The 25,206-nt window shown below is 50.8% G+C and overlaps 1 protein-coding gene across 1 annotated transcript; it reads right to left on the bottom strand.

Moving 5' to 3' along the window:
- Window positions 1–218: 218 nt before the first annotated feature.
- On the bottom strand, window positions 219–23,500 carry LOC140914615 (acyl-CoA desaturase-like). Its single transcript, XM_073352906.2, is given in 8 exon segments — window positions 219–3,947; window positions 5,974–6,206; window positions 7,637–7,842; window positions 11,185–11,315; window positions 18,261–18,534; window positions 22,983–23,114; window positions 23,116–23,317; window positions 23,319–23,500. Coding segments are annotated over 8 exon segments (1,518 nt in total). The 5' UTR covers window positions 23,459–23,500; the 3' UTR covers window positions 219–3,747.
- Window positions 23,501–25,206: the final 1,706 nt, after the last annotated feature.

The following is a 25,206-nucleotide window of genomic DNA, read 5'->3' as shown; positions in this document are numbered from 1 at the left end:
AACTGAAGTAACCCCTAGCAGAAGGGATGGCTAGTGTCCCACTTCCAGGGGTGTGGCTGCACAGTACGTGGTTGGGAGTGAGCGCCCTCAAAACCAGCTCATTCACCAGATTTAAAAAGACAGGTTCCCTTCCCCCCTCACTTCCCATAGGAGGGGATATCTGGAGGAACAGCAGTCTCTGAAGGCTCCAGCCTGCCAAGCCCTTTGTAGTCAGGCAGTCAAGTTTTAAAGTAAACTTTTATTATGAACAAATACCAGTTCAGTACAACCAGCCGTCTGATTCCAAATTAGTAGAAATTATTTCCAAAAGTTTTTCAGTAGACAAAACATGGAGATCTTAGAATGCAGAAACTGACTTGGGAAAGTTGTATCCCACTCACATTTCAATAGCAACAGAGCTTAGACAATGCACAAATTCAACCTTCCAATCCTTCACTACTTATCCAACACTCGCACGTCCCGTCTCCAGGATACCAGAGGGGCTGGGAACACTGTTTGAAATCCAGTCATTTACTACCACTGCCACCACTAGTGGGTATATTGGGCCTTCCACACCCTGATCTCTCAGTGCTTTAGAAGTATTAATTACACCTCACAACACCCCTGTGAGGTAGGGTGCTATCCCTATTTTACAGGGAGGGAAACTGAGGCATGGAGAAGTTAACTGATTGACCCTAGATCTCACAGTGAGTCAGTGGCAAAGCTAGGAATCGAGCTCAGGAGGCCTGCTGCTCTAGCCACTAGACATGCTGGTGCTTTGTCTACGTCCACCTCTCACTCTGACTCACTTTAACTAAACTCACAGAGAACACACTTGGATACAAACATGCCACCAAAGAAAAAAATATAAAGCAAACAAGGTTACCTTTAAAATGATGTATCTAACAAATTCTAACTCAATACATTCAAAATCACCTGCACCCACAATTTGATGACGGCAATTAAATAATTAAATTTCCATAATTCATCATAGAAAGAAAAAAACATCCTGCAAATAGCTGTCAATACTCCTATGTGTATTAAAGACTTAAGGCACCCAGAGACGTATGCCACTCTACCGACAAAGTGACTGGGCAAACACCGGCGCTGTTTGGTTACTTCCACTCCGCTTCCCCACGCTGTCAGGATTTTTGGCTCTGATCAATACTCTTGGGATCTAGAGGCAATGCCCGAATCAACCCCTTGCTTTTCTCCTGAGACGATGGTGGATGCCATACCATGTTGTGTCATGTATCTGAATGGTAGGTTGCATCACACATGTCCGGATCATGAGGTGAGGGAAGAACTATTAGGAGAGGCCAAATTCACCCACGGTGTAGACTCCAGCCAATGGGGTTTGGACCAGGGATGGATCTGGCCCAGGATTATGACATGCAGGTGTCTTTGTATCCAGTTGGATAAAACTATCCACAGCCACCCTCTGGGCAGTTATAAATCTCAGCTCTGGGGAATCCTCACCCAGCCATCCACCTCCCGAGGTTTAGAGCCCAGGAATTAAAAGCTTCCCAACTGGCTTATCTGCTGATGGCCCGCTCCTGAGCCTGTTCATCTCGTTAGACCAGTCAGAGGGCAGGCGGCTCCACTGGGCTGCAAAGCTGGACAGTTCTGGTCACGGTAATGCACAGGAACAAGGCCAGGGAAGACCTCTTGGCTGACAGCAAGAGCTTTGCGACCGCAGCAGGACATCAGCAGTGCTGTGGTCACCTTGGCGTGGGAAGGCTGGAGCCTGCTCTTCAGGATACACAGCACAGCTGGGGCAGGGAAAGGAGCATCTCAGCGTCATTCCTCCACCCCAGCCCAGCCTTCCCCAGCTCTACCCCAGGATCCAGCAGCCTGGACACCTCGTGAGCTTTCACCCAGCACCGCAGCACTATCTGGTGAGTGGCTGATGGGAATGGGGCCTCGCCCTGCCAAGCCTGTCTGCGGCATCTGCAAGTGCTATGGGGTGAAACACACAAGGGTTTTAACCCTCCCCCCCATTAGCCTCTGCTGTTAGTGCTGCCAAGGAGTGAAAACAGGCACCTTCTGTGCCCAGGCACTGTGCAGCGGACCCCCCTCGCCGGAGGGAAGGCCCTGTCTGCAGGGGATGAATTACTTACAGCCCAGCAGCCAGCACCCTGCTCTAGCACCGTGTGTCTGGGGGAGTTATGGGAATGGCCGCCAGCAGCAGCGGCTGCATCAGCACTTCCCACGGCACCGTGTGCATCAGGCAGCCATTGTCCCCAGGGCAACTCTGATTTGCTTTGGGAGAGGCTGGGGAGCTGGTCATGAGCCCCCTAACAGGCTTTCCTGCCCCCAGCACAGTGGGGCAATTCAGTCCCATCTCCAGCCTGGATCTGCCCAGTAGATGTGGCTCCACCCCCTGACTTCAGAGGGGCTATGCTGGGAAGGGGGTCACACAGAGCACTGGGCTGGATCCTGTAACTTTCTCAGGCTTTAACCCTCTCAGTGTCCCCTGCTTTGGTGTCGGTTTCTATCAGGTACTTGTTAATTGGCTTCAGGAAGCCCATCTGCAGACACAAGGCTCCCCTGGGTCTCTGACATAGCATCATCCCCGCTTTCTAGCTGGTCACTCACAGGATCAATTCACTTAGATGTGGCCACATCAGCTGCCCCTTTGTCTCCCCCTTTCAACTGTGTTCAGTAAGAAGAATCCATATGACACAGATACACACTAGGATCTCCTCCATAGAAATGGGACCTCATTCCTCTGACACACAAAGCAGCTTAAACACAGAGGGGGCTTTGTGTCACTTCCTTCTGGTTTCTCCTGCTGTCGTTCTTCAGGAAGAGTCTCTTCCTGGGAAATACTGCCCATGGCTCCACTCCATCCCATCCCAAGCCAGTGTATTTCAATGGCATCAAGCCCCTCGTCTCCCGAGATGTCTTTGACTGCTCCTTTCCCACGCAGGCAGCTAGGAGCCCAGCCTGAGTTGTTCCAAAGCAATTCTAGCACAGAGGCTCTGCAGGGTGGTCAAAGGAGCCATTGTGACACTCCAGCAAGGTGAGAAGGCAGCGGATGCATGCCGCCATGTTCTGCAGCTGATGCTACCCCCTCCAGAAGAGGCTTTCAGGGGTCTCCTCTCCCCATCCCCAGCATCACCTTTCCTTGGTGTACAGGAGCCAAAGGAGGCCCAGCACCAAGGAGACAACATTGTGCTCTCTCGTTGATAGCAAGGAAGGGGACAGGGCTGCTACTCCTTCTGGGAAAGACCTTTGCTGCTGTTGTCATAGAGCGACACTCATTCATATCCTGAGTCAGCAGCCCTGGGAGGGCAGGAGAACCAGAGGCAGGAAAGGGGGATTTCTAGGGAAAAAGAGTCCCCGACTTTAGCTCAACTCTTCAGCCAGCTGGTACAGACCCCCCTCCACTCCCTCTGTTCAGCCAGCGGCACAATCTGCCCTGGACGGGCTTTCGACCAGCTCCCTGCCAAGGAGAGTCAGAGACAAGGACAGAATGAAGCATGGAGGAGTTAGAGGGAAAGGGAGAGATCCTGCCAGAGAGAGAAAAGGAAGAACAAAAGAAGAGAGGGAGGGAGCTGCCGAGCATTAGAGAGACAAAAGTTATAGGTCTTAAATACATCATTTAAAATACACTGTGCAGGAGGGGGTTAAAATCATCATCATCATCATCATCATCTGAAGCAACCTGGTAGCATTATTCAATGGTTAGTAAATAGAACATAAAACCCTGTGACCAGCTCGCTTGGGGTGAGTGAAGAGGTTGTGGGGGGTTGACACAGGTCCTCAGCCACTCTTGTGGCTCCCATCGCCAGTCCGAGTTTTCCGAGCCAGGATGGTCTCCTTGGAGACCTTCTTGCGATCGCTGGCCAGCCCCAGGAGGCACATGAGATCGATGAAGGCCGTGGTGAAGTTGTAGTGCCAGCCGAACTCGCTGGTGGAGTAATCGTAGGGGAAGGTGTGGTGGTAATTGTGGAAGCCTTCGCCTGGAACGGAAGAGCAGGGACAAGACACTAAATACACCTGAACCTGGGTTTGAAACGGTCACGCTCTAGAACCCCCGTCCCCAGGCTCGGGCACCATGTCCCCAGAATGGGCCACCTGTGCCGAATGCAGACTGTGCTCCCCTTGGGGCAGGGACAGCCCACGTCCTCCTCCACTTGCAGCCCATTGACTTTGCTGGGAGCTGCTCAGGCTCTGCGTGCCGAGGCCGTGTCTACATGGAGGGTTTCTAGAAAGTCTCCCAGCGTTGGTCTATCCCTGGCCCAGCTCCACCAGTGGAAGTGCCAGCGTGGGGTGAGCCTGAGCCCTGCCACCACTGGGCCATCGACCCTGCTCTGAGCAGGGTGCAACAAGGCAGTGGTGGAAGCTCTGGCCACGTGCGCACTCCCCCATCGACAGGCTGGTGACGATGCACCGGTGAGAGGCCAAGGCGGGGAGAATGTCAGAAAATACCAGCCCTGTCAATGGGACCCGTCTACAAATGGCCAGTCACAAAGGGACAACACTAGGAACCAGGCACACAGCACCCTGAGAGAGCAGAGAAAGGTGGGGGGGAGTAGAGGCTGAGCAGCCCCTGGTGGCTGGCTGTCCTGCTGCTCTCCCCTCTTCCAACATTTGGTGTACAAGTTACACCAGCTTGGACTCCCTCTGCTCCACTTGCCCATGTGTAACATCGCCCACCAGCCCCGTCTCCTCTGCACTGAGTCCAACACCAGAGGAGGACCAGGATGGCGCTAAGGTTAGTACAGGGCATGTGAGGAGGCCACAGCAGGCTGGAGGGGAGAACAAGTGATGGCTGGTTAATCTCAGCACAGGTCTGGCCAGAGCTCGGTTGGCTGTTTACCTGACCCTCATGAAGCGGTCAAATTGGGTGAGAAAACTCAGGATATCTCCGGCACTTCTGCTTGTGCCTGGGCCTCCCCTTATTAAAGCCTTTAAAATGGGCCCCCTCAGAGAGCCTAGTGAGGCTTGTACGGGGTTCTGATTCCTCTTCAGTCTCCCAGAAAGAAGCTGTCTAGCTTTGGCTGAGCTCCTGGCAAAATCTAAAGTGAGTCCAGGCACTTATTAGAGGCTCCGTCCATCCATCTTCCATCCCCAGAGTCTGAGAAGCTCAGATCGAGATGGGAACTGTGCAGCTCTGAGTCTTGCTAATGAAAGTTTGGGGCCAGATCCCCAGTTCAGGTAAATCAGTGGAGTGCTGCCAAAGTCCACAGAGCTACAATACACGAGCTGAGAATCTGGCTCAGGAAAGCAGTACAAAGCTCATGGTGATTCTGGGCTCATTTTTCCCAGATCCTCAGTACCTCTGAAAATCAGGACTTGGCTGTCTCAAGCCTCTAGCACTCAGAAACCCCTGGGCACTTCTGGCTGCACGTGTCCAGCTATTTCAGAAGCATCATTTCCCAGAGGTGAAGAGAGAGTGCGGGGTGCAATTGTCATCATAACAAACAGGCGGTGAGACCTTCAGGCAAAGCAAATAAATCTCATTGCTGAGATAAGGTGCTACATGCAACAAACTGGAGAAGATAACCCCACTGCCCTATGTACCTATTGACTAGAGCATGAGACACTCCAGTAAACGTGCAGGTCTGCAGGTGCATGGGCGAGATCACCCAGCTGGAGTCTACATGCTTCTGGCTTTCCCGTATGCGAATGCAGAAACATCGGGGTGTTAACCCCAGTGGCCTGCCTAAATTCATAGGTCAGATCCTGATGTAAATCAGGATAGCTGTATGGACTTCAAAGCAATGCAGATTTACACCAGCTGAGGATCTGGTCCATTTTATATTATGTACCTAAAATCTCCCCCATCCCAGTTTTATAAATGGACGTTATTCCTCTTCCCTTCTCTCCCAGACTCTCGTGCCCTGTTGCTATGCACTACTGAACAGCTGCTGTGTTCCTCCCCAGACACAGCTGTGTTTTAGTGGCGGGTGCAGTGATCTCTGCCTGTCTCACTCACAGTCAGTTTGTGGAGCGGTTTGGAATTAAAGGGCGCCACCAACGTACCTAAGGCTCCAAACGTGACCAAGCGGTTCTCCCGGGGGTTGATGTTTCGATCGTAGGGCCGGTTGCCAAACATATGTGCAGCGCTGTTCACGAGCCAGGTGGCGTTGAGCACCAGCACGTAGCGCAGGATGGCGGGGAGGAAGAAGCTGTTGCGAAGAGATTCCCCCCAGAAGCACCAGGGCACTAGGGTGGGGAACAGGAAGCACATGACCACCACAGAAAGCTTGTAAAACCTGCCAGGAAAGATAAATGGGGAGAGAGAGTTAGTGGGTGGGTGCATCCCATGGAGGGGCGTTGAGGGACGAGGGCAGTTCAGGTCATCTACCAGGGCTGAGTCTCCGGGGCGGGGGAGAGGTGCTAGTTTTAACTATCCAAAGAAAATAGCGCAGAACCAGCCCACCTCTGCTGGTTTTCCCCCTGGAGAAAAAGGAAAACAAGGGTAATGACAAAGTGGGCACAGAAGAATAAAGGGGATCGGCTGGGCACACAGTAAGAGCCACACACCCGCTGGCAGGGGGTAAGAAGGACTCAGCAGATGATCTGGGAACGGAATACAGGTGCTATGAAGCAGAGCTGCCAGGCTTCCTGGGGCTCCATTTATCATTATTGCTGCCAGGTCACATTTGTACTGGGGGAGCGTGACAGCTGCCATCTTGGCTGACACACCTGGGATTAAACCAGGGACCTCCAGCTCTCAGGGCATACGCTGCTGCAGCTGGAGCTTTGGCTCCCTCCCTGGGAGCAGCAGACTCCTCTCCTCTCTCTGTCAGGGGAGCTTGTCACTCACACTGGGGGAAGCCTGGTGCTCGGCTGCCCTAGGGAACCAGGCTGTGTGTGCGCGGAAGGAGGGAAACCCAATCCCAGCAAGTGAGAGATTGCACAGGGGGAGAAACCAGATGGTGGAGTTTAAGTGCAGCTGGGGGGGGGGGGGGAAGAGGAGGAGAAGAGGGAATCTTGTGCCTCTTCCATTTCCATGTGGGAGCAGGGGTTGGGCAAGAGGCAGGCCCCGAGATACAAGCAGAAGCCTCTCCTCTCACCCACCTACCTAGGAACTGTTGTTCCTCAGACTGCCACTGCTAAAGCTGCAGCAGCAGCGGGACACGTTCTATACAAGAGAGATTCAGCCGGTTGGCACTGGGCCCTCTGTGCCAGCAACTTTCCCAGCGAGGCTGGAGCCCTGCCTTTTCTGACCCCATTTCCTCCTCTCCCACAAACAAATGAAAACATGTAATATATCCCACTGCTGTGCTGGACAGAACTTCTTCCTCATGGATTTCTGCCCAGGTTCCCAAACAATGGCCCCAATACTCCATACACTTACACCTGAGCCATCCCAAGAGGGTTAGTTTTGCTCTGGAGCAGGGGTAGTCAATTATTTTTTGTCAAGGTCCAAATGTCTTGGTCAAGGTCTAGTCAAGGTCCAGACTCCAGAGAAAATATAAAAATAATGATAAGTAAATAAAAGATTTTGAGGTACATTCAAATGTGTCTGGTGGTCCAGATTTGGCCCACAGTCTACCTATTGACTACCCCTGCAAGAGATTCCTGTAGCTGGATGCCATGCCTTTGGTTCCCCAGTAATACATTGGTCACAACACCTGCCCTTCACTTTGCATCACAATCACCCTATTTTCTTCCCCTACCTCGGCCGCACCCGGCTCACCTCCTCTGGCACATAACCACTTTGTCGGCCTTCAAGTCAGCCAGATCCAGCTTCTGGCCCTTCTCGATGACATCGGGGTGTTTGCGCACCAGCAGCCAGCCAACGTGGGAAAAGAAGAAGCCCCGTGTGGCGTTATGAGGGTCCGCGTCGGTCTCAGAGAACTTGTGGTGGACGCGGTGATCTCGGGCCCACTCGTAGATGTCATTCTGGAATGAACATGGCTGGATGACTCACCGGGTCAGCAAGGATTAGAGCTAGGGCTATATATACACAATGTAGTTGGGTGTCTAAAGAAGCAAAATGGCACCTAGTGGAATTTACCAAAATGCTTTAACTGGTTTAGGTGCCTAAATCTCATTGACTTTAAGTCCATATTTATGGGTTTTATTAGATTTTCATTTTGAAAAAAATTGGCCATTTTTTCAAAACCAGAAATTTTTGCTCAGAACATTTACATTTTCCTCAAAAGCTTCTATTGTTTGTTAATTCACTTTTTTTAACTTGATCATTTGCAGGATTTGGTTTGCCCGGTCTCTGCTGCTTTGCCAATACTGATGTGTCAGCTTAGCTCCAGGGTGAGATTCCCCCCCAAAAAATTGGATGTTCTCAAAAAATTAAAAATTTTCCATTTTGAAATAATAATAATAATAGTTTTTCCAACATTTCCCCCCCTCAAAAAAATCATTTAAAGAAAGTTCTGTTGACTTTTTTTAAACCCAAAATATCAGTCCATTGCAAAACCCTGTGGGAACAAACCCAGATTTCAAAGTGTTGAAATGTGCATGATTTTATGTAAAAAGTTCATTTTGACCAGCTGTAAATGTGACCAGTTCACATTTACATGATCCCTCTTATGCAGAGGGATCTTACAGCACTTTTGAAAAGCTGGGTAAATATCATTTGGTCCTATAGCTGGGAAACTGAAGCACTATACAGGCACATTTATGGCCCTGTGACAGGGTGATAAACCCCACACTGGTTATGGTTAACCATGGCTTAACAGGAGCCTGAGCCCCATTAGGCAAGTGCGTGGCACTTGGAGGGGTATTACACACTGATGATCACACCCATTTGGGAAGGAACTGAGTCTTCCTAAAGGAGGGGGCATAGGACAGTAAGAAAAGAAGACCTGGGGGAGACGCAGGAGATAGGTAGCTGGGAGCTTCCTAGACTAAATGCAGAAGGAAGTTTGGAGCCAGAATTGGAAGGTCCAGAGCTCCGAGGAAGCCTGGGGCCAGAGGTGGGTTACCCTGAGCCAGGGAAGCCCACAAGGTGTTTGGACACATCTAAGGAGCTGCAGGGAATGACTCTGCAGCACTCAGACGTCTCTGGAAGACACCGGCCTGGAGCGAGCTGCAGTGGCTGTCCCTGCCATGAGAGCAGGGCCCAGACCTCAGAGGAGAAACCCTGGGAGATGTGGCTCGTTACAAACAGTCCAGGAAGGGGCTGGCAAGAAGGGCTGAGGAAGACTAATGGGGGGGAAGGGTTCTGGGAGGCAGCAGCAAGGTGTGTGACAGAACAGACCTTGGCTGCTTGTCCTCAGGTCCCTGGACTGGGACCTGTGAAGAGGGCGGGCCTGGGTTCTCCACACCACCTTCCCAGTGGCTGGGGTGAACCCCTCACATGAGGCGATAAGGACAAATCAGAGCCTGGAGAGAGGCTGTAAGAGCCACTGGGCCCACGGGCTGGAAACCTCACAGAGGCCTTGAAACTATTTGTTGCACTTTGTTATCCTGGAAGGGGAGCAGCATAAAGTGACCTGGCCAGAGGGCTGAATGAAATGAAGAGGCCGGCCACTGCATGGCTGGAGGGCCCCATCAGCTGAGGGCGCTAAACAGGAAAGCACTGCCATGCCCAGCCTTGAGGAGGGCACTGGTGGTGAGAGTCAGCTCCTCTATGGGCACCTGTCGCTTAAGTATCAGAGCTCCTCCATCTCATAAGCACAGGGGATTTCTCCTCAGCACCCTTCGGGGTAGGAAGCATCACTCTCAGCCCCATTTTACAGGTGGGAAGGGTGAGGCCTGGAGAGACTAAGGACCAGATTTGTAACGGTATTTAGTGGCTGCAAAACCTAAGTGATTTAGAAGCCTAAACAACATTTGAAATGAGGTTTAAGCTCCTAAATCAGTTAGGCATCACAACTCCTGTGTACCTTTAAAAATCTGGGCCAAAACCTGAATCCAGGTCTCCTGCATCCCCGTCTAGCGCCTTAACCACAAGGCCATCCTTCTTGCAGTGAGGATGTGATTTACCTATGGGTCACGCAACATATTAGTGATGGGGTGGATACGAGTGCCAGGCCTTAATTCTCAGTTCCAACCACTGGGCCCCGTCCTGTGCCATGCCAAGTATCCTCAGCTCCCCCAGAAGTCAGCTGGAGCTTGGGGCAGTCAGCACCTTGCGAGAATAGGCTCTCGAGGTGGCAGCAGAGCCTCGCTCCCCATACAAGCAATAGTGGAATGTGTACCATGCCAGTGCTAGAAATGGACCTTGGGAGGGGCAGTGCACAGCTGGGGTAGGTTCTCCTGTTCCCACCTCTAACCCCAAACTCAGTAGTGATGGGTGAACCTCTGACTGTTCTTTAAGTACCCATCACCCTGGTTGCCTCTGACGGCTGCTAGCTGGCACGTGTACCATCAGAGCAGTCCTAAAGAGCTTCACTTGTGATCCCACTGTGTTTGCTAGTGGCTCTGAGCAGCAAGGGGCAAGGCCAAGGAGGTGACTATCCATTTTCCAGAGATGGGGAAGGTTCTGGAGAGTGGGAGATACAGCAAGTCTGCCTGCAAGGAACTGCCAGACCAGAGTAGACCCAAGTCTAACATTCTGTCTGACAGTGGCCAGCACCAGCTGCTTCAGAGGAAGGTGTAAAAACCACACAGAAGCAGATGTGGGAAGATCTCCCCCCATTAAGGCTCATCCTGGTCTCCACTCCAATAGTTAGAGCCTGGCTTACACCCTTAAGCGGGAGGTCTGCCAGAAGGTTGGTTGTCATTAATTATGATGGTAATTCCGGATATTTTTGTTATCTGTATAAATGTCCAATCCCTTTTGGAATCTTGATAAGTTCTCTGCCTCAATGACTTCCTGTGGCAGTGAGTTCCACAGCCTAATTACATGCTGGGTGAAAGTATTTCTTTTTAGCAACTTTCTAAGCAAGATGAAAGTTAGGCCCATAAGTCAGCACTTTCTAATTCTACCAAGTCCTTCATGGGAATCAGACATGACTGTCAAGAGGAGAAGAGCCCCTGGAGGGAGAGTGAAATCCACCTAGTTTGGAGTGATTTCCTATTGGTGTATTTTCTTAGCCATTCTCCCACTCCAAATACCCCTCACCCATCGCAGCAGCAGTGTTTACTCAGTGAGTCTCCCCCTCATGCGAAAGGTGAAGATCTCTGATAACTTTGGAGATACAGCTGTCAGAGGGGAATGGTACAGAAGAAGGGAATGTGACTGCAACCTACTTCCCGTTGTATGTGTGGTTGCAGTTTAGGACTCATTGCTTCCCTCTATGGACAGGCAAGCTGACAACCAGTGAGAGGGGTTCCTACCTGAAAAGCCATGGAGTTGGCAATGGCCAGAAAGATCCTGAGGGGCAAGCTGGCTTTGTAGGACCGATGGCTCCAGAGACGATGCGCTCCCGCTGTGACCCCCAGAGCACTCAGCAGGAAACACAGGAACCCTGGACATAAGAAAAGGTGGGAGAGACAATGAGTCAGCTAAGTTAGAGCAAGTCGTCCAGTTGGAAAGTTTCCATTGATCCAACACAAGAGCAGAACTCTCTTCTGAAGAGGCACAGGCAAAAGAGACACTTGTGCTTGGATACCAGGATGATGGACACTCAATAATGAGTAAACCTGCTGCTTCCAGTACAGCCCTGTGGCAACAACGCTAACAGATCTTTCTCTTCTGGCATTTCCCCTGATAGTCTGGATCAATTCTCCTCTTCCTAGTTAATTTCATCGCATTTCTCCTAGTTAGACTTCTTTGGCATTTATACCCTTCCATGGTAGATGACTTGAGCCTGGATAGCTATCCTGCATAGTTACCGAGGGGCCCTGCTATAGGTTTAAGCCCTTAAGATTTAAGATATAAGATTTCCCTATAGATACGCTTATTCCCCACCCCCCCAACACACTACAATGTTAAACATCACACTGACTGGCAGGTGTTTTTAGATGTTACAAAAAAAGCGAACACAGGGTCATCTTCTCTCCCCCAGCCTTTTGAATACCCAAGCAGGAGCAGGCTGGGGAAAGTGGCTGTCCCATCAGATCCTAGACCATGCCTTCAGCTCCACCATTGACTAGAGGCTGCTCAGCTTCCCCCTTCCCACCCCTCAGTTCTCTTCTCTGCTTAGCCTCTAGATTCATCGCCAAGTCGTATGCAGGCCACAAGCGATTGGTGGTGGATTGAAAGAGTGCCAAGTTGGCTTTGTTTGCTCCCCCATCGTGTTGTCATGAGTCATTCAGGTGGAGTTCCAAAGCCTGTTTGGATAAAAAGCATGTGCTCGTCTCTCTTCCAAGCCCATGACACCCTGTCCCCGTGTGCATAGGTCTATCCCCATATACTGTCCGGAGGACAGAGTTTACAATGGATTATAGTGACTGGTCCTAGAGCTAAGGCCCCGTGGCACTTTCCCAACAGTGCCACAAGGGGTCAAATATCAGAGGAGAACTGGGAGCCTGGATATGCGCCTGAAAAGCAAAACGTGCTCAGAAAGAAGGGCCAAAAGCTCAGGCACAATGACTGAAGAAACCTTAACATTCTCCCCCACATCCCTGTAATCTCAGGCAGCTGAGAATGGGGGATGCTCCCATAGTGCTTGCCAGTCAATCCTTGTTCAGTGCAAAATCCACCTCCTAATATCCCCTGGGAAAATATCCCCCTCCTAATATCCACCTCCTAATATCCCCTAATATCCACCCCTAATATTCCATGGTTCAACTGCACTGATTTCAGCCTGTGCATACAAGCAGGAATCACAGGTAAACTTGGCAATACCTCTGGTGCCCACTGAGTGGCCTTTAACCCACCCCACCTAGAATCCCAGAAATGTGGATTCTGACAGTGTCTGCCAGGAGAAACAAGGACAAGTGTGAGTTATCCTCCAGGTATCTCTTTTTAAATACAAAGCCTTTGGTTGTTTGTCACCATAGTTTCCAGGAGTGCCCATTTGTTTTCCTCACAGATCCTTAGTTCAAACTGATCCATGCTTACTCTCCAGTAATCGCCGGCCACTTTTTCGAAGCTCCTGATAGGGCTTTCTTTCCATCCTCAGGGCCACACCTCTCCTCAGGCCCTCCTGTCCAGCCTCAGCTGCTGCACCATCCTTCTCTGGCGTCTCAAGCACATTGTGCCCCCCCCACACATTGTAAAAGGTGCAATTGCTAGAGTCATCATTCCTCTCTTCCAATCCCCCCGCTGGTTCCCCAGCCACTATTATATCAAACAAGCTTCTGGCCACCACAACCAATGCTCTCCGTAACTCTACCTATCCCTACATATCCTCCCTTGTCAAACTTCCTCTCCCCAAGGAGGCTCTGAAATCTGCCAGGGGCAGAGGGGTCACCGGGTGAGCGACTGATTCCCAGGGCAGGTGAAAGTGATGTGAGGAGGATGGAGGTTGCATGGGGAAGGGGGCAAGGAACAGAAAGGTGGAGAACAAAGCACTTGACTCTGCACCATGGAAGTCAATGGCAAAGCTCTCACCGACATCAACAGCGGGAAGAGGACACAAGAGTAGGAGCAATGTTGATAGAGACGGCTCTGGGCTACAGAGTTCTGAGCTGGCCTGCCCCACAGCTCTGCAGGAGCAAGAGGGGGCTTGGGCCTGGAGCTTTGGATCAGGTCCAGCTTTGGTTTAGTGACAGGAGAGCATCAAAAGGTTTGGAGCGTGGTTTTGCTTCAGAAAAAAAAAAAAAAAACACCACACGTAAATGTTTGCAGGTCTGCAAAGCTGGGTCAGGAGCCCTTGAGGGAATGAGTCTCCTATTTCTGGCAGGAAAGGCAGCTCTCAGTATTTCCACATGGCTGATCCTGCTGGAACCAGGGAGATGCAGGAAAAGGAAGAGTGGGAAGGTTCAATAAGTCACATACAGCATCACAGGTTCAGGTGAGGACCACAGTGCTCCCTAGACATAAGGTGCTATGGAAACATGTTACAAACCTCAGCTCATGAAACCTCTGTGTGACTTTATACCCATTGTACAGACAAGCTGAGGCACAGGCAGGCAAAGTGACTTGCCCAAGGTCACACAGCTTGTCCATGGCAGTGCTGTGACTAGAACCCAGGAGTCCAGCTTGCGCTCTAACCACTACAGGCCATATGCTTTCTACAAGAGAACAAGTAGTTGAAGGGTGCAGCAGGGCAACATACAGGGGACAGATTCAGAGCACCCCTAGCTGGGTCCCTGGAGAATTAAACTGGAGAATCTTTAGCCAACTTTAATAGCATAAAAAACAACACTGAGTTAGGAACTAGATGCCCTATTTATAGCCCTGAGCCTGGGCCAAGAGACACTGCACTGGGCCACTGCTTTCAGTCTTGGTCATGTTGTTTCTTGGCTAAGGTACTGCAAAAGGCCACCAGAGGGGCTCAGGAACTTCAGCTATCCCTTTGCTAGACAAATGCCAAGCAGTGATTGGCTTATAGCAACTCCTACGGGAGAGCTAACTGATAGGGGAGTAGTGGACAAATACAGGGGAGGCACAGAAGCAAAGGGAGACAGGGCACTGGAAAGAATTTAGTTAGAACAAGAGAGTAGGTTTTATTGCAGCGGGGAGTGGGTTAGAAAACAGGGCTGGGTGCCCAAAACTCCCCTTCTGATCCCAGCTCTGCCACTGACTCACTGCACAGCCTTGGGCATGGCCCTTGGACTGAAATGTTAGTAAGTAGCCTCTGATTTTGGAAGCCCAGCATGAGACAGCCATCAGCTTTGCAAAGATGTTGAGCACCTACAGCTCCGATTGATTTCAGTTGCAGCTGAGACCCCGGTTTATACCAGTCAAAACTGTGAGACTGTAACCTTGGGCTCCCCTGCCTGGTGGTTGTGCCTGACTGCTGTAGCTAATCTTAGACTCTGTGGGGCAGGGACCATCTTTTTGTTCTTACAGGTCACCCAATACTCAATGGCTGCTTTGAAAGTGGTGGCTTTACCTTCTCTGCAAGCCAGATTCAGATTTCAGTTATACCTGGGGACCATGAACAACCATTGGAATAACTCATCTAGGGACACGGTGAATTCCCCATCATCTGAAGTCTTCAGCTCAAGACTGGATGCCTCAAAGATACACTACAGATCAAACAGAATCTGGGGTAGGATTTCTGGCCTGTGTTACACAGTGGGGTGGACAAGATGATCCAAATGGCTTGAAGAAAAAAAAAAAAAGCAGCTATGAATCTAGAAACTGCATTGACTTCAATGGCGTTGATGGAAAATTCTGTTCTTCCACTCTGCACAACTTGGGGATGAAATACTCCCTTATCTCTGGGGCTTGAAGACAAAGAGAAGTCTGACTCCTCTAGGGAACAGGCTCCCAGGAGCAGCAATAAATGTACCACATATACACCATTTCCAAAGTCCAAGGTTTAGAAGGAGTAATTACAGATACAGTTGGATAACAACTCTGTCCAGAAATATCCTGCCTCCTCTGAGCTGGAGGAGAGGCACATTAAAGTCTGCAGAGGATACTAAATTAGGAAGTGTTGCCAACAGCTTTGAGGAAAGAGTAACAAGGGAGCGTCTGTAGAGAGGTTAGATAATATGGGCCAGATCCCTGGGTGGAGTATAGCTGGTTTGTACTGTGCCACTGGGGTTCTTTGGCTGCCAGCACTGCTTAACTGGCCCAGGGAGGCATCACCATAGTGCAAGGACAATCCCACAGCACTGCAGAGCAAATGCCCCACGTGTTCCCCCTGCTGGCACTGCAGGAAATGGAGGGCATTGTTAAAACACCCCTTCACCAGGCTGATCTATGTATAGCCCTTTTATGGCCATTACAGGCCAGTGTAATCAAAGCAACCCCCAGGCTGCTCCACCACAGCTCAAGGAGGACAGCATGCCCAGAATGGCCCCAGGCACAGGGCAGTGAGGGTAGGTGCTTTCATCCACTTTTGCATATCACCCTCCCCGACTTCTCTTCTGTGCGTTTTGGCTTCAACAGAGGGCCACAGTCAGGACATAAGAGTCCAGAGTCAGCCTTGTCAAATGCAGGTAGTGCCTCTGGCGAAAGAGAATCCCTGGCTGGACAGTAATGATAGCGGAGATGCACAGAAAGCAGCAATGCTGAAAGAGACCAAAGGAATCTCACAGATGCTACAGTGGAGGGACATTGCCTGACCAGCAATACTATGTAGTCCTGGGGAACTCTGGGCCAGAAAGAGATTGTGTGATAGGACACCGTCAGGAACTGAGAAGGGCAAACATCAGGAAAGGGCTGGAGAGCTTGAAAGGCAATGAGAATTTAGTATGTAGAAGCTGGCAAGATGGAAATTAAAGGGGATAGAACCAGAGAGTCTACAGGACTCTGAGGGATGTGAACATCAAGCCGACAGAGGAGTGGTTTAGGATAGTAGAACTAGAATAGGATATTGGTCCCAGACTCCGCAGCTTACAGTAGTGGTCGAGCATAGCCTCTTTGGAGCTACAACTGTAGTACATATTCTGACTAAGGGATGCTTATCTGTCCCAGGTGGTAGGGCATATTGAGCAGCAGGTGTTAGCAGTGACCACAATCTTTGCACTGCTAAACTGAAATTAAAATCCAGAAAGAACAACTTGAAACAGAAAACAGCAAAGAAAAGCAACAGTACAGAACTGAGAACACAAGTGTGTGGCAAGGAAGAGATCCGAGGCACTGCCAGAGGAAGGTGAGACACAGATTGGGGGGCACTGGAGCAAAATGGCATGAGAACAGAGGGGGCAGTTATGCTTAAGGATGCATCAGAAGTGCTCTTAGGTGGGGAAGGGTAAGAAGGACAGATAACATTTAACTCCCACACAGACCCCAGCTCATCCCATTTCTGGACCACGTGGTTGTCCCATTTCCCTGGAAGAAGCTCACCAAGCCAACCCCCTTCCTTCTCACCCCACCCGGACTTAGTTCTGAGGGCATCTGGCTGCCATGCTGAATGCTGAGGTGCAGGCCCATCTCTAGGGTGCAGCCAGATTCTCCATTGGAGGTGGTCTCTGAGGCTCCCAGAACTCTGGGTGTGAGGCTGGAGCTGGGGCTTTCCGAACAGATAATGCTGCACCAGAGAGCAGCAGGGCCCGAAAAACAAGGCTTTCTGCTGCCCAAAACAGTGTCAAGGGCCTTGAAAGCTTCCCCCAAGGACATGCTGATGCTGCATATTTCCCCCCCCAGTGAGGCCAGCCCCTGGGACAGCATGTGCAGTTCCCAGATTATCGGGGATGCAGGGGAAGACACTGTCCTTAGAGCATGTCAGTTTCACAGGGTAAAACCCAACAGGATTCTTTTGTAAAGGGACCATTGTGTGCATGGCAGCATTCTGAGTGATGCTGGCTTCACACTGGTGCCTTCGCCACCACTTTTCGGCAGATTGAACTATGCCTGTGGCAACCCCATCAGCCACTGCCTGCTACAGTCATGGGAGCAGAGAGTCAAACCAGCAGGTCTTGGAAATCCAAGAGGTAGCAATTAAGCCTCCTGCCTCCATCCTGCTTCTAGAAAGAGCTCTCTTCCCAACTCTGGCCCCAGCCTCTAGCCAGGTCCAGAGGCCCAAGCATCCCAGAAGGTAACCTCTGAGAGTAGACCATCCCAAGCCTGGCAGTGGCATGGAAGGACAGCAAGGGAGATCCCAGCCAGATCTCACAAGGGGCTGTCCAGCGGCCTGGTTTGCCAGATTGTTACCTAGGGAGCATCTGGCTGGAACTATCTAAACTGGAGGGCCTGACTCCGCTTTCTTACCCAGTAGTGTAAATTGGGCATGAATGAGACCCCCCCTTCCCCTCCCCCCCCTTTTAGTTTAAAATGCTCCATTTCTGTAATAGTCAGAGGCTGGGATTGGAGAAGCAGTCAGAACTTCAGGCACGTTTCTCCACACATCATCTGGACTAACGAAACTGCTCAAGTCTTCAAAATGGGTCAGAAAAAAGTTTTGTGAAAGACAGCGTCTCTGGCGAGAGCTGGCACCTCCCATCCTGATCCCAGGTGCAGCTCAGCCATGCATTTCAGAAGAAGAGTTTGGTTCTAACCTTGGCCAGGGGGTCTGAGCGGGGAGAGAGTATCTGACCACAGCGGGTTCGCCCTAGTCATCTCTCATCCATTGCAGCCTTGACGAACTGGCTGCATGTGAAACGGCCTAATGAAGTTGTACAACTTGGCCTGAGAGTCTAACTTCATGTTTCAATTTTTATCTGTGTGTTTGGGGAAGTGATACAAGAATTAGCTCCAGCTTTAACTCATTCCTGTGCCTTCACTCACAGGAGACACCTAGCTCTGCAAGCCTGACCTCTTGTGCTCCTGGAAGACCTTGGGACAGTTTCTGCAATCTCTACTCTATTACCCTCAGGCGCTGGCCTCATCCCCTTTGGGTGATCCTATTTTTCTGCCCCCTGCAGTTTCACACTCATACAGGGAAGATGGGAGAGTCCCCTCCACTTACCCCATGCCAAAGTGACGGGCTTTGCTGCACGTATCAGCCACAACCCGTACAAGGCCCCTAAATGCAGCAGGCTCATGAGGATGATGTTCCTCCAGACGTATCTCCTGGCAGGCTTGGGGCCCTTCTTCTCACAATAGCTCTCATCAAAGATATCGTCCGTCATGCCCCGGCCTCCTCCCAAGTCCTCTTGGTTGGACAGGGCCTTCTCCATACCTGCTCCCCCATTCCTCATCACCCTGGTGGTGGCAGTGAAGGAGGGGAGATCCTTGGAGAGCTGGAGTTGGAGGGGACATTAAAAACAAACAACATTGTGATGGTTACAATCTGGTCCCCACCACAAGGATCAAAAGGGGCTGGCTCTGGGCTGCTGATCCACCATCACACCCATCTCCTAATGGGGCAGGGCATTAGGAGCAGGTCTCCCCAGGCCAGGGCTGGCTGTCTCACTCAGACACTGCCTCTCCATCAGAGCCCCACCCCCTCCTGCATCATATCCTGAGAAGGGGTGTGCGGGGAAGAGAAGGTCATTAAAGCAGCCTCTGAGTGGTAGCAGGATTCGATCTGGGGTTCTCCGGCCAGGCCCAGCAGCACTTAGCCAATGGCACGTTGTTCTTCTCTGGTGCAACCCACCCCTCACCCCAGGGTCAGTGCGAGTCCTAGACACCACTTCATCCCTAGGCACCACTCAGGATCTGTGGTGCCCTGCACAAGGGTTGATCTCAGCCCTGGGGCTTTGAGGGGCATGGAGAGTGGAAGCGAAGGTGTTTAAAAGACGCACATCAGCAGACATCCCCTTGAGGCTGGTGTTCGAGCAGCTGCAGGGTCATTTGTAGGGCTCAGGGAATCACTCTCATTTGGCTTTTTCAATGGGTGTTTTACATCGATCACTCACGGGTCCCTAAGAGCTTGGGCTGGGCTCGTTTCTTTCAGCCACCGATAAATTACATTGTGCAAACCAGCAACAAGGGGAAAGGAGATTCACACTTTGTTCCCAGGGCTTCTCCTAATACCAATCCTTTCCCTTCCACAGCCCCTTCCATGGAGGATCTCAGGGCAGTTCAGACATTACTGGATTAAGCCTCACAACCCATTTGTGGTGCCTTTTCACGTCTCTGCCTTACTTTCCTTCTCTGTCCAGTGGGGAGAGAGATACTGGCCAAACTGTGTTAAGTGCTTTGAGATCTCTGGGTGAGGAGTGACACGGATAAGGATAGTGTTGAATGCTCCTAGCTAAAACCCTGAAGTTGGCACCTCATGACTACCGGTCAGTATCATTATCCCCCACATTCAGAGATGGGGAAGTCGAGGCACAGAGAGAAGTAACTTGCCCGAGGTCACCAGTGAGTCAGTGGCACAGTTTAGAATAGATCTTAGAAGTCTTGACTCCCAGTTCCCCGGATGCAAGCATGACACAACATTCATTTGTCACACGTCCTACCCCTCTGTACTAGCAGGAGTGCCAGGTCACACATGCATAATGAAAGGATCATGCATGAGTGACCTCACAAGGCAGGATCCTTTCATTAAATCTGGAGTAACTGATCCTCCTCTCAACCAGGTGTGGTTGCTTCATGTCTGCGCACCGGGTTCCCATCTCAGGTTTGAATCTGGGCATGATGGGCTTGATTTTCAGAGGGGCCAACCACTTGTTAGAGCATCTGACCCCTAAGAATCAGCCCAAATGGGCCTGGGCTGTCCTATGCCTTGCTCAGCCATTTCCACCTGTGCAAACTGGGTGTACAGACATTACCCAATTGGAATGGCAGAATCAGGCCTGATATTTCTGGACACGCTGAGGAAGCCTATACAAGCAGCTCTGCCTCTCCAAAGTCTATTTGGTATCTTTGGTGACAGGGCATTAGAAGCTGGCTCACACACACATTCTTCCTGATGGCCTAGTTTCTTGAGGGAGGCATTAAAAGCAAACCATACTGTTTATGTGGCAACCCAACACCTCCCTTTCCCAGGGGCAGAATCCACAGCCTCAGCAATACCTCCCCACAGTGACTGTTATAGAGGCTGAGAAATTCCCCTTGGAGGATCCCCAGGCACCCTACAGGTTCTCTTACAGCCATTTCCATTTAAAAGGAATAGCCTGGGCAAATCCATGCTGCCAGACAGCTTTACTTCTGGAGAGCTGGCTTATTTGCCTTCAGCTTGGGGGCCCTGTCTCCCCACAACTCTCTTCTAGTCAATATCACTTTAAGAAGGTCCCTCACCAAAGGCTCTTAAGCAAAGTAAACTCTCATGGGGTAAGAGGGAAGGTTCTCTCCTATCTTTTAACCAGTTACCAATCCATGAAACAAAGGATACAAATAAATGGTCAGTTTTCAGAATGGAGAGAGGTAAATAGTGATGTCCCCCAGTGGTCTGTACTGGGACCAGTTCTATTCAACATATTCATAAATGATCTGGAAAAAGGGGTAAACAGTGAGGTGGCAAAATTTGCCCATGATATACAACTATTCAATATAGTCAAGTCCCAGGCAGATTGCGAAGAGCTACAAAAGGATCTCACAAAACTTGGTGATTGGGCAAAAAAAATGGCAGATGAAACTGAATGTTGATAAATGCAAAGTAATGCACATTGGAAAACATAATCCCAACTATACATATAAATGATGGGGTCCAAATTAGCTGTTGCCACTCAAGGAAGAGATCTTGGAGTCATTGTGGATAGTTCTCTGAAAACGTCTGCTCAATCTGCAGAAGCAGTCAAAAAAGCGACCAGAATGTTGAGAATCATTAAGGAAGGATAGATAATAAGACAGAAAATATCAGGCCAAAAAGTTTGCCCGCCCCTGCCCTAGCCTATGTTTGTCAGAAGCTGGGAATGGGTGACAGGGGATGACTCCCTTGATGATTACCTGTTCTGTTCATTCCTTCTGGGGCACCTAGCATTGGCCACTGTCGTAAGACTGGGCTAGATGGACCTTTGGTCTGAGCCAGTATGGCCTTTATGTTCATAGTAATGATACATCCAAAGGTTTTGGGGACAGACCTAAAGTGCCTGAGAAATGCATTATAATCCAGATATTAGGCAGGTTAGGGTTCTGCCCAGCCCAAACGTCAGATATACCCATCTGACCTCCTACCAGGTCAGATTACTTCCTTGGCTGAATGATAGTTGGGCAAGGAGGCTCAGGGCTTGTCTACATCCGGAAAATTACCAGCATAGCTATGTCTGTATAATTACACCGGTAAAACTCCACACATTGGCCCCATAGGAAATTCTGACATCAATATAATTATAGCAGCACAGCTATGCTGGTCATCTTTCCTGCGTAGGCCTTCGATAGGCCATATGGCCCACAGACAGCTCTGAAATCCAGCTGGGAGATAGGACACGGGGGCTCACTTGGCTGGAGACCAATGGGGTGGGGAGGAGAGAGAGAGGAGTTATATCCTGGCCTAAGGGCTACGCTGTCTCCTCTTGCCTCTGCCCTGAGAGAACGATGGGGATTGAACAGAGCTGCTTTGGGGTCCAGAGGTGGGGAAGTGGCTAGATCATTTACAAGAGTGCCCCCTCATTCATGAATGACTCTGTAGCTCCCATGATTCCCCAATGTTTACCCCCACTCACTGCCAACATTAAGCACTTAGTAGGTGAGCCTGGTATACAGCCAGCATAGACAGCCTACTAGAGTTTATGTGCCCTATAGAGCTGGACTCACGGCCAGATCCCAATCACAGAATCTCAGGCCAGCATATGGCAGTACCCCACGAGCAACCTAGCGCAGGGTCATTCAGAACTTTGAGAAAAAGTGAGAAGGCAGGAGATGCGTCAGTTAAATCTAGTCCCTAAATAAATATTAAAAAAGGAAACGAAAACATCAGCCCTGGCATGCATTTCTGCTGGAGAGAGAGCAGGGCTCTCCATAGCCTCGCACCTCCTGTCGTCCTTTACACCCCTGAAAAGGGGCGGGAACCCCCTGCCATTCTGAGCTGGTTGCATTTCACTCCCCCTGTGCACAGATGTGGCTGTAGACATGAGGCGTTAAATGGGGAAAATCAGCTGAATCTACCTAGAACAGAAACTGCCCGGAGAACATTCATTTTTAAAAGGCTAATTTACCCCCACTCCCGGTTATTATTAAGAGCCGAGGATGACTGAACACTAGACATTTGCAACCTCTCATTTACTTTTGCCTTGTTCACAGCATAGTCAATTTCACTTTGGTTTCTAGTCAATTTCACCTTGCGTGTCCTAGGCTAGCACAGTGCCGCAATGTTTGGGTTACAAACACTGCAGGAGAACGTCGGTTTCAAAACAGGAAAAGATTTCTGTTGGGAGTTTCAATAAAAAACATAGGCCATCTGCACAAGAGACTCGCATGGAACCATTTCTATGGCTCTCGGAAGGCTTTGTTAAAAAGAAAAAACTCCCCGCAAAACCAGCAGTTTATGATTCACTCCTCTCTCCACACGCGGTCACCCCCTTCCTCAAGGAGATTTCGGAGGCATACTTAGCCATTTAAGATCTTGCTCCACCTATGTGGGCTCAGTCGTTCTCAGAATCGCACCAAATTGCGATTTTTAAAAGTGAAAGTAACACAAAAGCAAGGAGATTTTAACCCCCCCCCCTTCCCGCCGAATTTACCAGTTCTAGTTAACTAAACCCCCTGTGAAAAAAGAAAAGCTTCGAGCTGGCGGCATGAGAGGGTCTAGTCAGGCCGGTCTCGAGAAGTTACTACCCAGGGCTCTCTCTTTTGGCGAGCTCACCTCCTCCTGGAGTACGCCGGCAGGCATCTGGGGACTGCGCGCGTGTGTGGAGAGCTGTAGGTCTAGCTGCCGCCGGCGGCCTCCTCTGCGGAGATCGGCTGTGGCCCCCTCGGGGAGAGCTGCGGGCTGCGGGCAGGTCCGCTCGGCGCTCCAGGGAACGCGCCGCCTGGGCTGGTGCCCGTGGTAACGTGACCCCGGGAGAAGGATCGCGCAGCGCCGCAGGGAGCCCTCGCAGCGCGTCAGCAGCGCCCCCCCTCCGTGGCTGAGCAGGCTGCCGCGGCCAGGGCTGAGGTAGGGGAGCTCTCCGGGGCCCTGCGCTTGCTGCTGTCGGTTCTTGGCTCGGGCAGCCCAGTGCCAGGTGAGGAGGACGATGCTGTGGAAGAGGATGGGGGAATCGCTAATGATGCCTTTAGACTTGCCCAGGGGATCCTATTGGCTGGCGGAAATTTGGTGCCACCTAAGGCTGCCCTCGCCATTGGCTGTCAGCAATCTGCTGTTCGCTTTGCTGTTGGACTGGAGCGCTCTGCCCTAGGCGCAGCTGCGCTGCCATCTCAGCCATGCGCCCCGCGCAGGCTGGGAGCCGGGGCCCTGCCCGAGGGGGAGGAGAAACGCGCAGCTGCCAGCCTCAGCTGAGCAAGAAGGCGATGACCTAGAGTTACCTTGCGGTGGAAAGTGGGTCAGGAGGTCCCGCCTGCGCTGGGACTAGAACTGAGCCCTCTGCATTCCTCTGCTTGTGGCTGGTGAGGAGGAGGCTGCTGGGGGGGGGGGGTGAGTGGCTCCTCCAAAGGGGCTTCCCTGGGGGGATTCCCAGGAAACAGCTGCCAGTGAAATGCCATGAGTTTCCTGGGGGGTGATTTTCATGCTAACCCTGCCACGGAGCTGGGCTCACAGTATCTCCCACTGCCCTTCTTCCAGCACCTGGACAGCATCCTTCAGCTGCCTTCCCTGGCAAAGTCCAGCCAGGGGGGACCCGCTTTGCATCCTCTCTGATGCACCATCCTTTCTAGCTGGTTTGAACAGAGCTGCCTCCAGCTAACAGGGCCGCTGCTAAAGGCTTCCTGTGCCCCTGAAGGGCCTACCTGGGGAGCAATGGACACAACCTAGTGCAAGGGCGGCTGGAGGCGTGGGGCTAGCTCAGACATGGGCGATGGGTGGGCATGTAACTGGAAGCCTTGGGTCTCTACGTGCCGCTGATCAGGGTGCAAAGCTGGCTAGGACATTTGGAACCAAATTTTCCAGACAATCCATCTGCATTTAGTCACCTGGATACCAGTATCGCTGCCTTTCCCAAACCACGAGTCATGTCCCCAAATCGCAAGATTGGCTCTAAAATCATGAGAGGTTTTTAAACGGTATATTCGAGTTTCTTTGCATCCGTCTCTGGTGTTTGAGCCTTGGGGGTCCCATTTCTAAGCTTTCCTCAGCAATCACGAGGGCTGGACATGTTCTTTTAAAGAGGAAGGCTGGGATTCTTTTGAAATCACCTGACTCCAGGAGCTAGGGCTTTAGGGAAAAGCCCAAACATCATGATATTTGCAATGGAACCACAAGCGTTGGCAATCATGAGATGTTCAAAGCCTGCTCCGCACATAGGAGCTCCCACTCATCAGGTTTCTCAGCTGCTGTCAGCAGGCGCTGTGGGGCCAGGAATAGAGCGAGGCAGAAAGGGAGTTGGGAAGCAGTCTGCTGAAAATGCCAACTTTGCCTCAACAAGCAAAACAAAAAAATACCTGAAAGTTCTTTTGCCTGAAAACTGGAAATTCTCATTTTTTCAACAACAAATCAAAGTGTTCCATGAAAAAGAGACACGTTTTTATGAAAAGTTTTGTTTAATCCAGAAAGACAGTTTCCAGGGAAAACTGTCAACCAGTCCTAGTATAAATAACAATGCACTGCTTTTATCTAGCAGGTGTCATCCCTAGATCTCAAAGTCCTTTACACAGGAGGTCAGTATCATTATCCCCATTTTACAGGTGGGGAATCTGAGCCACAGTCACCCAGCAGCAGAGTTGGGAGTACAACCCAGGTCTCCAGAGTCCTAGTAGTAGGACACACTGTCTCCCTTGACAGGTTTCAGAGTAGCAGCCGTGTTAGTCTGTATTCGCAAAAAGAAAAGTAGTACTAGTGGCACCTTAGAGACTAACCAATTTATTTGAGCATAAGCTTTCGTGAGCTACATGCATCCGATGAAGTGAGCTGTAGCTCACGAAAGCTTATGCTCAAA

The sequence above is a fragment of the Lepidochelys kempii genome, chromosome 7 (assembly GCF_965140285.1).
Source record: "Lepidochelys kempii isolate rLepKem1 chromosome 7, rLepKem1.hap1, whole genome shotgun sequence".
Taxonomy (NCBI): Eukaryota; Metazoa; Chordata; order Testudines; family Cheloniidae; genus Lepidochelys; species Lepidochelys kempii.
The sequence above is the reverse complement of the archived record's forward strand: the minus strand, read 5'-3'. Positions and strand labels throughout refer to the sequence as shown.